Raw genomic sequence first — 13,547 nt, 5'->3', positions numbered from 1 at the left:
GAACATACTCCACTGCCATTCACCATTGAAGGGATGAAAATTTTATTTGTAAGGGCTTCAAGCTTCTGAACTTTTGTATTATAAATAATAAATCTTGGTCTTGTTTTTTGCTGCAGACATTAAATTTCAATCCGGCTACCTATTTACTTTAGCAAGTAATGGATTGAATTAAAATTCAGATTTGTACTCTGGCTGGATTCTTTATAGGAAGTTTGATGTATGAATGGAATGCTATAGTATTACTTAAATTGATTTATCTCCTTTATATAAATAATCAAGTCTCGGTCAGATAAATGGTATTTGTCGGAAAACTTTATTGGATTTTTATGAACAAGCTCTTAATTCAAAACAGATTTTTTTTAACAATTCTAATAAAATGTTTTGTTTTTCAAAACTAACTATTCTAGTGTCATGTAAAATAAAGCTGCAATTAATTTGTAAAACAAACAAAATATCTGTGAGCCAATGCTCACTAGTGATGCCCCCGCTCTGATGTGAATATGCAAAATCGACATTTAACAGAAAGCTGGCATCCGATTGGTACAGAAATATATCCCACAATATGGCATGCCTAAACAAATAATGTGTTAAAATTTCAAGCATCTGCGAGAAATAGCTGCTGAGAAATCTTTGACGAAAATTTGTTTGAATAAACAAAGTACTCATTTAACAGGAAGTTGATGTCTGATTGATACAAAAATATATCCCACGATATGGCATGCCTATACAAATATTGTGTAAAAATTTCAAGCATCTGCGATAAACAGTTGCTGAGAAATCTTTGACGAAAATTTGTTTGAAAATTTTGGCTAAAAAATAAGCAAAGTCGTCATTTAACAGGAAGTTGACGTCTGATTGATACAAAAATATATCCCACAATATGGCATGCCAAAACAAATAGTGTGTTCAAATTTCAACCATATGCAATAAATAGTTGCTGAGAAATCGTTGACGGAAATTTGTTTGAAAATTTTGGCTAAAAATAAACAAAGTACTCATTAAACAGGAAGTTGACGTCCGATTGGTACAAAAATATATCCCACGATATAGCATGCCTATACAAATACTGTGGAAAAATTTCAAGCATTTGCAATAAACAGTTGCTGAGAATTCTTAGACAGAAATATGTTTGAAAATTTTTGCTCAAAATAAACAAAGTCGTCATTTAACAGGAAGCTGACGTCTGATTGGTACAAAAATATATCCCACGATATGGCATGCCTATACAAATTCTGTGTAAAATTTTCAAGCATCTGTGATAAACAGTTGCTGAGAAATCTTTGACGAAAATTTGTTTGAAAATGTTTGCTAAAAATAAACAAAGTTGTCATTTAACAGGAAGTTGATGTCTGATTGATACAAAAATATATCCCACGATATGGCATGCCTATACAAATATTGTGTAAAAATTTCAAGCATCTGCGATAAATAGTTGCTGAGAAATCTTTGACGAAAATTTGTTTGAAAATTTTGGCTAAAAAATAAGCAAAGTCGTCATTTAACAGGAAGTTGACATCCGATTGGTACAAAAATATATCCCACGATATGACATGCCTTAACAAACACTGTGTAAAAATTTCAAGCATCTGCGATAAATAGTTGATGAAATAAATGCGACAGAAATGTTTGTTACGGACGCACAGACAGACGGACAGACGGATGGACGGACAGACAGACAGACAGACACACAAGGGTAAAACAGTATACCCCCTCTCCTTCGGAGTGGGGGTATAAAAATTAAAAAAAAATTTGTACTACATTATACAAACCTCATAGAGAATGAAATTCTTTATCAAAGTAAACTTTTAAAACTATTTTTGCTACATCTACAGTATAAAACAAAAGTACAAACCAAACCTAAAATGTATAAAAATAAATATGTTTACTTGTCCACAAAATTTTCAGTATACTATATATATTTATATTATATAAAGAATATATATCTATACTATAAGATTATGCTATATATGTCCACCAACTGTATGCATTTGACATTAAAATGTTCTTTCAACAGATAATCATATGTACATGCTTAATGAATCTATGTTACATATAAACTGTAGGTTCCTAATTAAACACCAGGAATTAAAATCTGCATAAACTTGTGAGAAGCACATCTTGCAGATTTTAAAATCTTGCTTTATTTTTCTGACAGATGTAACTTCATGAAACTAAGATGAAAGTTCTGCAAATGCAATTTCTTGTGATTTGAGACAAAACGGTGGCATCGCAGAATTAAGTACTTGCATGGAATAAGGAACCTACAGTAAGCAAAATTATCGTGGAATGTGTTAATATAAAGTACTTGTATACATCAGAGACAGATCTTTGTTAATGCTCAACATTTGTAAAGGTTTTCCCCTTCATTGGCACTTGTATTCAAATTTTTCTTGACTATGTTCATGTTTAAGAATAGTTTTAAAAAACTAGATCACAGAAAACAATTAATGATGTACAATTCAACTCCTTTACATACTAATACTTAGTTTGATAATTCAAGCTCACAAATCACAACCAATGTAAAAAGAACAATCCTGAGACACTGTAAACTTAAGACTTAATAAAAAGGATTACACTAAACAGTAAATGATTATCTCTCCAAATCACCTTAAAGACTAGTACACTAACAGCAGAGAGATTGGAACTCCCATCTTCCATTGGTATTTTCATGTACCAAAAAAAAAAATGAAACGATGCAAACAAAACCTAGCTACTGTTGATAAACACATTTTTTTTGTCATAAGGCTTATATTTCCCCCTACTTCAATACACTGTAAATGGGAAATGTTAGCCTTTTTAATGTCTATGATGTAAGCAGTCGGACAAATTTTGAATGAAATAATACTGAATGAAATAACAACTACAAGTGTACATGGACATGTGGTATTATAAAATGCAAGAAGAACAATAACGTAGACATATTGGCTTATTTTTGATTACACATCCAAAAAGCATGATTTTGTCCCAATTCTCACAACAAGCTAAGGCAGCATACAAAATCTCCAAAAAAAAAGTTATGGAAAAGGATAATCATTGAATTGGTAAGATTCATTTTCAAATTTTAGGCCAAAATAAGCAAATCATCTGTGTTATGGAAATAATTAAAATCAATGAACCATCTGCTGTGCTACAAGTATAGGCTGACAGGGATAAAGTATTGCATACTTTTTCATGAATACATGAAAGCTTGTGTTCTGAAAGCACTGAATATTGTTTTGATATCCAAGTACAATTAAAAAAAAAAAACATCTGTGAAAAATCAAAATACTGAAAGAAATTTTGATGCACAATTTGCAATTATAATTTGACACAAATAGTTTTTTGATTTGTAAAAAACTCCATGGAATCAAAGTTGCCTTCAAATCCCATCCCCGAATTCTTCATCCCTCCGAACGGCATGTTTAGATCTCGCACTAGCCAGCAGTTGGCCCACACTGTCCCCACCTGTCAAATCAAAGATATAGTCCGACTCTAATAATGACTGTAGAATTATTTACTGATACTTAAGTGGTATGGGACATCTGTCGATATTAATGTGAATGTACATGTATAATGTACATTATAATTAAAATACTATCTTCGTTTAAAATTTTACAATATTTATTAAAAAAATATTTTCAATTTTTTTTCAAATGGTACAAAATTTTTATATCCCCAGTGGGATTCGAACTCATGACTTACAGATTTGTAGTGAACCCTCTAACCTACTGCACTACGCTGCTAGGTGACAACTTTGGGAAAGAAACTATTCTAAAATCACGTTTGATTTTATTGTTTATTTCAATAAATACTGTATACAGGAAAATATTCGCCCCCAATTTATTTTCGCCCCTTTCACCCTCGTTTTCAGAGGGCAAATTTAAGACTGGGCGAACTCTACATTACAAATAATATCTCTGTTAACACAACTGCATCTGGGCGAATTCAAGATGGGGCGAAACCGTTTGCAATTGTAAAAGGGAGAAAATTACACCTGGCGAAAATAACCCTGTATACAGTAGTCAAAACATGGAAGTGTCCCATACCACCTTAAACAAAATGTTGAAAGAGAAAAATATGGAACAGAGGATATTTGGTTTTCTTCATAATATAGAGTAGATATTAATGTGTAACTGACAGAGATTCAATTAAGATTCAAAATACATGTATAATGGATTTACAACTTTTGTAAGCAGACAAAAAATACCTCTTCTCTAAATAATTGACTAAACTTCTCTAGGGACCAAATTTTTTTTTAATGAGGTTTGAGTGAATAATTTTCTTGATTAAATTTCTTTGTAAAATTCACATTTTCCCAAATATCTGTTTTTGCCCCTTCATTTAGAGTTCCATTGATGCATATTTTGTACAGTACCTATAGACTCTATAGATTTTTTTGTACAGTACCCATAGACTTGATAGATTTTTTTGTACAGTACTCATAGACTTGATAGATTTTTTGGATAGTTCCTGCAGACTTGATAGATTTTTTGTACAATACCTGTAGACACCTTGAGACGCGGTGGAGCCGCGATGCATCCTGGGTCCACAGTGTGGCTGCTAACCCATACTCCACGTCATTGGCTCGTCGTATCACCTACAACAGGGGAGAGAACTCAATCACCTTATGTATAACTTTGATACAACATTGTATATTACACAAACTTCAAATAGAGAGGTTGAGATTTAAAACGTGTACGGGTACGCGTACGTGTGTTAAAACTACACGTACACTTTTTTGTAATTTATTAGTTGAGATTTCTTAATTTGTAGGATATAAACTTGTACGTAAATCGATGCAATTTTGTGACATGAATTTATTTAGTTAATTCCCAAGAAATGGTAAATTTCTTATCAATTTTAATGCAAATGAAGTTTAAAAATCTATATAATGTATCATAAGAATACATTCACTCATCAATAAGATTTTATTTGTTGTAAAAAGCTACATGTTTGTAATTACGTGTAGACGACACTCTACAAGTTTAGAGAACGTGTAGAAACCATGTCGTCACAAAAAACTGATGATGTAATACCCGAAAAATTTAGGTGATTCCTCTAGTTCACGTACACGTGCCCGTTTGAAATCTCAACCTCTCTAATATCTAATGCATAACAACTAAAAAATTACATGATTTATTCTCTGTTTAAATCATTTCTAACAGAAATATCTTTCAATGTTGTTTTTTTGTTGATTTGTTATAATTATAAATATCTTGCTTACTTCCTCTTCTGTGTCAAAGGGTACGATACATGTCACTGGGCCAAAGATTTCCTCCTTCATCAACCGAGAGTCATCCTTCACATCAGTAATCACGGTGGGTCGCATGTAGTAGCCCTGTCACAGAGAGATAATGCTGTTACATGTAACAGTCCTGTCACAGAGAGACAATGCTGTGTTACATGTAATAGCCTGTCACAGAGAGACAATGCTGTGTTACATGTAATAGCCTGTCACAGAGAGATAATGCTGTGTCACATGTAATAAGCCCTGTCACAGAGAGATAATGCTGTGTTACATGTAATAGTCCTGTCACAGAGAGATAATGCTGTGTTATATGTAATAAGCCCTGTCACAGATAGATAATGCTGTGTTACATGTAATAGTCCTGTCACAGAGAGATAATGCTGTTACATGTAACAGTCCTGTCACAGAGAGATAATGCTGTGTTACATGTAATAGTCCTGTCACAGAGAGATAATGCTGTTACATGTAATAAGCCCTGTCACAGAGAGATAATGCTGTGTTACATGTAATAAGCCCTGTCACAGAGAGATAATGCTGTGTTACATGTAATAGTCCTGTCACAGAGAGATAATGCTGTGTTATATGTAATAAGCCCTGTCACAGATAGATAATGCTGTGTTACATGTAATAGCCTGTCACAGAGAGATAATGCTGTGTCACATGTAATAAGCCCTGTCACAGAGAGATAATGCTGTTACATGTAACAGTCCTGTCACAGAGAGACAATGCTGTGTTACATGTAATAGCCTGTCACAGAGAGACAATGCTGTATTACATGTAATAAGCCCTGTCACTGAGAGATAATGCTGTGTTACATGTAATAGCCTGTCACAGAGAGATAATGCTGTGTCACATGTAATAAGCCCTGTCACAGAGAGACAATGCAATGCTGTTACATGTAACAGTCCTGTCACAGAGAGACAATGCTGTGTTACATGTAATAGCCTGTCACAGAGATACAATGCTGTGTTACATGTAATAGTCCTGTCACAGAGAGATAATGATGTATTACATGTAATAGCCTGTCACAGAGAGATAATGCTGTATTACATGCAATGGCCCTGTCACAGAGAGATAATGCTGTGTTATATGTAATAAGCCCTGTCACAGATAGATAATGCTGTGTTACATGTAATAGCCTGTCACAGAGAGATAATGCTGTGTCACATGTAATAAGCCCTGTCACAGAGAGATAATGCTGTGTTACATGTAATAAGCCCTGTCACAGAGAGATAATGCTGTGTTGCATGTAATAGCCTGTCACAGAGAGATAATGCTGTATTACATGCAATGGCCCTGTCACAGTGAGAGAATGCTGTGTTACATGTAATAGTCCTGTCACTGAGAGTAAATGTAGCCACAAATGTAATACATATGTACATGTACTCAATACTTGATTACGAAAGATAACATAAATTTCTAACTTAAGATTTGTTTTCAAGACTATTTTGTAAAAAAAAAAAAAAAAAAAAGGCATAACTTATATACATGACTTTATAATTTAGGAAATGGCACAAAATATGACAGTCTACATTTTTGATGGAGTCCTCTAGATTCAACTCCTCTTTTCCACAGGCAATTGTAGCCCCCTCCTTTTCAGCAATATCCACATAACCTTTGACCTTGGCCAAATGTTCTTTACTGATTAAGGCACCCATGAATGTCTTCTCATTCTTGGGGTTTCCAACCGTTAACTTTCTGATAAATAAAATTTAAATTGAAAATAAAAAGACATCATTCCCAGGAACATTTTTATCAATAAAGTCAACAAAACATTATACAATGCACATGTATAGAATTAACCAGATTGCCTGAAAACAAATGATCTGTTTCAATACCAAGACTTACTTTGTTTCGGACACAAACTTCTCCACAAATTTGGGGTACATTGCTCTCTGTACATAAATACGACTAGTACACAGGCAGATCTCTCCTTGGTTGACAAAACTTGACCTTCAAAATCAACAACCCTTAAATGCAGTGAACTCCAATAGCCCATGGATGTGATTATGAAATGTGAAGTGCAACAAAATACAAATACTGGTAATTGTAATATGGACATTTCTTTTTACTGTACCACATTCAGGTTTTTTTTCCTTTTTTCAATTTTTACAAAAAAATGTACAATTACAGCTTTGAATTTATTTTTTTTGTCCCCTCCTAATCTTTGCAGTTACAAAAATATGGTTGTCAATGAGTGTCTCTGTAATACCATTACATTACTACAGTATTTCTTTTCAGAGTTGAGTTTTGTGATTTTTCCTGTTTTTAATTATTTCAGGAAGATAACAAACCTTATTGTTGTTGACAAGCACTTTTCAAAGTCAGCATCATCAAAAATTACAGCAGGATTTTTTCCACCAAGCTGAAACAGAGATACATGTAGTAGAATATACAGGTACAACCAACTAAAGAAAGACAAAGCATCACACCCTTACCTAACTATATCCATGACGGAATGCTGTAGAATGTACAGAGGCTTCAATTATACACACTCTATCAAATGATTCAGATCTACTTTTGACCTTGGCATGCTTCAAGGGAACATTTATGATCATACTCTTTATCAAAATTTATTGATATAGAGCTTACTGAGATTTGAAATTTAAATAGATTTTGCAGGGATTCTATTAACAAATTCAAAAAGTAACCTTACTAAACATACTCATATAAATTTTGCCAGGTATTCAATTTTGTTTATTATTATTTGTTAATAATAAATGTTTACTTAATAATTTCTGTAAAATATCATTCAATCAAATACCCGGTAAATTTGTAAATTATTATTCAATCAAATACCCGGTAAATTTGTAAATTATTATTCAATCAAATACTCGGTAAATTTGTAAATTATAATTCAATCAAATTCCCAGTAAATTTGTAAATTATCATTCAATCAAATACCTGGTAAATTTAATATAATTCTTCTTGCAATGTATGTGAATTAATTGTGACATTTTCAATGTGGCTTAATGTCATCACAGCATTTTGTGAAACAAAGAATTTGCCAAAGTTACTTTCATCTGTCATGCACAAGGTATGATTTCTTATTTTTAACATCATTCTGAAAATGAAATAGGTATCTACTTTCTAGTAGATCTATATGTGAACTTCATACCTCCAGTGAAAATTTTTTACAATGTGGAGCACAAACTTCTCGAATTCTCTTGGCCGTCACTGTACCCCCAGTAAATGACACAAGGGGTACGTCTGGATGTTTGACAAGGGCCTCGCCTGCCCGGGGACCGACTCCAAACACAATATTGATAACACCTGGAGGCACACCTGAAGCCAAGTAATCATTGTAAACAAATCTAGTGATCACATTTCATGCTAATAATTTGACTGACAGAGCAAGTACAATTATGTGTACTGGTATATATACAAAATTTTACAATATACAGGATTAAAACAATGTTAAAATGGTTCATATTTTTCTTTTCCTTCCCAACTTTTTTTTATTTATGACCCTTTTCTGATGAATCAAAAATGTAAGAGTTACTGTATAAGAAATTGTTTTATCCTGCTATTAAGATAAATTTATTACAAATAGGTATGATAATTGAAATAGATATAGCATGTTTCTGAGGATAGCACTAGATATCTCTTATTTTGAAACACCCTTTAAAGTAGATCCAGTGTCCTGTGACGTCACACTTTTTTGTAAAACTTTGAATTCTTTAAAAATTGTGCAAGATAGTTTTATATATTTTATGTGAATATAATCACATGGATGTAATTAGAATTATTGGTAGGTTCAAGATATTTTTGCACTTAATTTTATTCTAAATTTCCAAATTTTTATATATTTTATCTATGCAAAGGGGAAATAACTCTTTTTCTGACTTTTCTCTCAGTTGTATGTCTAAATGCTATAATTTTTCTTATTCCAACGATTAATTTTAAAATATTTTTGTAATTCTAGTTTCCTGATAAAGTTGACATTAAAATTAAACAAGAAAAACTAATTTCTGCCTACAAGATTTTACATTTAACAAAAAAAAATACATTTTTCTAATGCTAAAATATGCTTTAGTTTATGTTTATCTGGCATCTCAAAAAGTGTGATGACATGTATATTTTTTCTAACAATTGACGACATTTAAGTCTATTAAGTCGAAATCAGTTCGGTTTTTTAACTTTCCTCAGAGAATTTTACGAGTATGGAGCTACCTTAAAGTTTTAAATGAGTCAGGTAAAAAAGTTCATTGCATAAATTGGTAGTTACAGGTTAGAGAAGATTCCTCACCTACACAATTTTTTTTATCATTTGTTAAATTTATCATGACTTGAAATGTACTACACATGCACCAAGAAATCCTCTACCAAATCACACAGATTACATACATAACAAATCACAATATACATGTATTGACAATCATCAGAACATACGGTATATCTGGGGTTTTTTGTGTGTCACAAAATTTGCGAAAATGGGGAAAATGTGTAGCATTTTAAATTTGCACCAGTCATTTTTTGCAATTTAAAAAGTTTCTATTAGAAAATAATACAGAATATTATTTCTGGGTATTCAATAATTTGCGATATAAAAGACATTGCGAATAAAGCAAAAAATTAAATCATCTCGAAAATTACCCTATATACGGTAATACAAGATCTGACTCATATACCTGCTTCTTTAAAAATCTCGCACAGTTTCCAGGCGGTGACAGACGTCATCTCGCTGGGCTTAGCAACCACAGTGTTGCCACAGGCAATAGCTGGGGCAACCTTAAAGGAGAGCAGGTATAAAGGGAGGTTCCAGGGGCTGACAAGGCCAGCCACACCCACTGGGTCATTGACCGTGTAATTCACTGCGTTCACAGGCTCCATTACGGAGGACCTACCATTGGTGAAAAGTTCATACACATACATACAGATCGAGTCAAACAATAATATTTAAAGAATGAATTTCACCAAAAAAGGGAAACATTTGTTTTTACAGATGGCCTTGCAAATTACCTGTTGACGTGATGAAGGACTGCGGTAGCAAAGCTCCTGAAATTGTGCATCAGGCGTGGAATGTCCACACTCTTGGATAACCACACAGGTTTCCCTTGGTCTCGAGACTCAAGCTCGGCAAACTCACTCTGTCTTGCTTCAATCAGGTCAGCAATTTTCAACATCAGCTTGGACCTCTCCAGAACTGGGGTGTTGGCCCATCTGAAATAGGATACAATATAAAGGTTGCATACCTACGATTTCACAGCATTCGAGTCTGTTAAATTGAAAGGTACATAGTTTCATGTGTATATATATGATAGCTCGTTAAATAAGATCAGTTATGCCACCCTCCTATAAGCACTAACTAGTGGGAATCATAACCCTTTATCTTAAATGGTAGATGGAGCCTTGGTTTTTATATTAAACAGTCATGAGTTTGAAACTTCCAGTACCGTGGTACGAATCTGCTGTAGCTGTGGTCAACCCCCTAACCTACATGTATTACAGAAAAAAATCTAAAGCGACCAATTTCAAGCCAATAAATTATCAACATCCATAAAACCTGAAGAAAAGAAAACTGCTACAAGAAATATATGTATGCATTTTTTACTCTTATATTCTCTGTCTCGAGTTTTTGCTTCCACCACTTTTTGCTTGATATTTTGATAATCATAAATACTGTTGTGCTCAAACTACGGTCATCCACTAATATGAAAAATGTCCAGATTTTCTGATTTGAAACGCCCCCTCTACTGCTTCAGGTTTCAATTCACATCCAAAAATAGAAAGTCTACGGGATTTTGCATTGCATCAGAAATTAATAAGCCCGGATGATAACATTGAAAAATGCGCGAGGTATCCCGAGTACTTCCGAATGGAGAAAAGATGTAAACATTTCCCATTATAAGTCTCCGTAAGTTTGTTTTCGTTCCTGTGAACTTTTATGAGTGAAAATGATTGTTCAATGAAGATATATCTTGGATATATTCCCTTTCATCGATTTCAACTGTATTCTTTCACAGGTATGTGTATTTTTATTAATTTAAAAAATCATCAAAAAGTGATGGAAGCAATAACTTGGGACAGACTATAGTAATTTCAATGTAATATTAGACTTAGTCTAATATATACATTCATGATAAAGTAGGTACGTGTTTTTCAATCAATCACTGTGATTGGTCAATTTTTCTATACATAATAAGTGACATATAACAGGTTGGGACCAATCGCCCAAATGGGATATAATAGCCCGTTTGGGATATGATAGCACAAATGGGATATAAAGTGCAAAAAATAAAAATTTTTGATTTTGAAATTTTTGATATAAATCCGCATTAATGTGTATCAAATGCAACAACATTTGGTTAACAAGTTTTTTAGCCGGGCTCTGCTGAAAGCAGAGTTCTGGCTATAGGCAGGCAAATCGCCAATGTTACTATAAATAGCACAACTTCAAAAGTAAACAAAAAACCAAATAGCGTCAAAGTTAAAGCTTCCGTTATACCAAATAGTTACACAAAGAGCCACGTTTTGTCAAAAGGGTTAGCTTTTTGTTTCTTTTTTTTTAATTTCGAGAGAATTGTCTATCTTTTTTAGTTTTCCTATTAGTAACGTGTTTTGAAAACAAGACTATGCATCTTGGACACATACAATGCGCATGAATTTCCATGAACTACTTTGTCGCGCATTGAAGAATATATGCTTGCTGCAAAATTCATTTTTGTTTATAGCGGCTTACAAAATTTGGTTGCTCTCTGACGCTTAGCCGACACTAAAAGCACGAGAGAGAGAGGGGGGAGGAGAGAGAGAGATTTTCAGTCTTGACTACACAATATGCATAATTAAAGACATGCCAAAAGAGCCCGGCTTTCAGTACTTCAATACTTTGATTTATTATACTTTCATGTTAAATACTGAAATCTGATTGGTTTAGATGCAGTTGATAATGTTCTTTTACCCTCAGCATTAGCAACACACTTAGCAACTGGTAACGCCTGTTTGGGAGGGTAACTGTTGAAATTGACACCCTGAGACAACAATTGTCAACTGACGCAAAGCTTTGCGTCAGTTGACAATGTTTTCCTCGGCGTGTCAATTTCAACTGTTACCCTCCCAAACAGGCACTATTTATATTCTATAAGTCTATAGTTTGTAAGATTGATCCCCAATAAATTTTGGATATACTGAGGGATCAATCTCCGTAATAGTACGGTTACAGAAAAAGTTGTTTACAAAAAGTTGTTGCATTTCAGCTATTCTAATGCGGATTTAAATCAAAAATTTCAAAATCAAAATTTTTTATTTTTTGCACTTTAAAGTTATATCCCAAACGGGCTATATTATATCCCATTTGGGCGATTGGTCCCAACCTGTATAATCCATCGATTGCATCAAAAATACATGTGCGGCATGTAGTGACCTCTGATATCCACTTTCATAATAAACTACAGTATAACTGTTAAGATTTGTTAAAAACAAAACACGTAACATGGTGACGAGAAAATTCGAACTGGGGACATGTTTTTCTTTTTTTTACTTTGGAAATGCCGCCTTCGCGGCGTTGACGGCCTCGTTGACCTCCTTCTCGCCGCTGTCCGGAATTTTCGCCCACACCTCCCCTGTCGACGGGTCGAAACTGTCGATGTAATTGTCCGTGGACACAAACTCGCCGTTGATAAAGTTTGACACAACCACTTTGCTCTCCATTTTTCTTTAAAACTTTTTTTAATGTATGGCGCGCCGTTTTTAGCTTTTTAAAATTAAAATTATGGTTCTGAATGGATTAGGCCTAGTCACATGGTGACCATACCGTAAATCATCAGGTAAATTTAAAATACAACTCTAATGCCTTTGTATTATATTAAAATATTTCTGACATGATGCATGCATCCTCACGACTCCCCCATTCCCTCCATTTCCTACTTTCCCTCTTTTTCTCTGCCTTAAAATTGTTGAAATTGATCTTGTGAACGGATTTGTCAATTGTGCTTAATATAATGCTTACATGCATATATTGTATGTGCAAATGAAATTTATTTAAACAATAAAAATGTTTGCTTTGGCGATTCATTCGGGATATGAAGGTAGCGACATTGCAGAAAAAAATACATGTGTATTTTTTTTTCTGCAATATTGCTGCCTTCAGAACCCGCATGAATCATCAAAGAAAGCATTTATTGTTATATTAACATCTCTCTTTTAACTAATTGATAAATTGGTTATGAAAAAGAAGTAAAATTCACTAAATTACTGTTAATGTAAATAAGTACGTTAGCTAAAAGAAACAGCCAAATCGTCTCCTGTGAGACTTTGAGTCTGACATCATCATGAGTACATATTTCGTGCAGTCCGGTATATTTTGTAGGTCACTGTAGGT

General features: G+C 33.5%; 1 protein-coding gene across 1 annotated transcript; it reads right to left on the bottom strand.

Annotated features, from left to right (window-relative positions):
* Nucleotides 1-296: 296 nt before the first annotated feature.
* On the bottom strand, nt 297-12,902 carry LOC105347377 (2-aminomuconic semialdehyde dehydrogenase). The gene is made up of 10 exons (XM_011456447.4): nt 12,708-12,902; nt 10,190-10,390; nt 9,859-10,070; nt 8,346-8,512; nt 7,522-7,592; nt 7,076-7,180; nt 6,760-6,925; nt 5,204-5,317; nt 4,481-4,576; nt 297-3,444 (listed from the first exon to the last, which is right to left on the bottom strand). The coding sequence occupies exons 1-10, from the start codon at nt 12,875-12,877 to the stop codon at nt 3,298-3,300; spliced, it is 1,449 nt and encodes a 482-aa protein (XP_011454749.3). The 5' UTR covers nt 12,878-12,902; the 3' UTR covers nt 297-3,297.
* Between the last annotated feature and the right edge of the window lie 645 nt (nt 12,903-13,547).

This window comes from Magallana gigas, chromosome 5 (assembly GCF_963853765.1).
Source record: "Magallana gigas chromosome 5, xbMagGiga1.1, whole genome shotgun sequence".
In the NCBI taxonomy this organism is placed as follows: domain Eukaryota; kingdom Metazoa; phylum Mollusca; class Bivalvia; order Ostreida; family Ostreidae; genus Magallana; species Magallana gigas.
The sequence above is the reverse complement of the archived record's forward strand: the minus strand, read 5'-3'. Positions and strand labels throughout refer to the sequence as shown.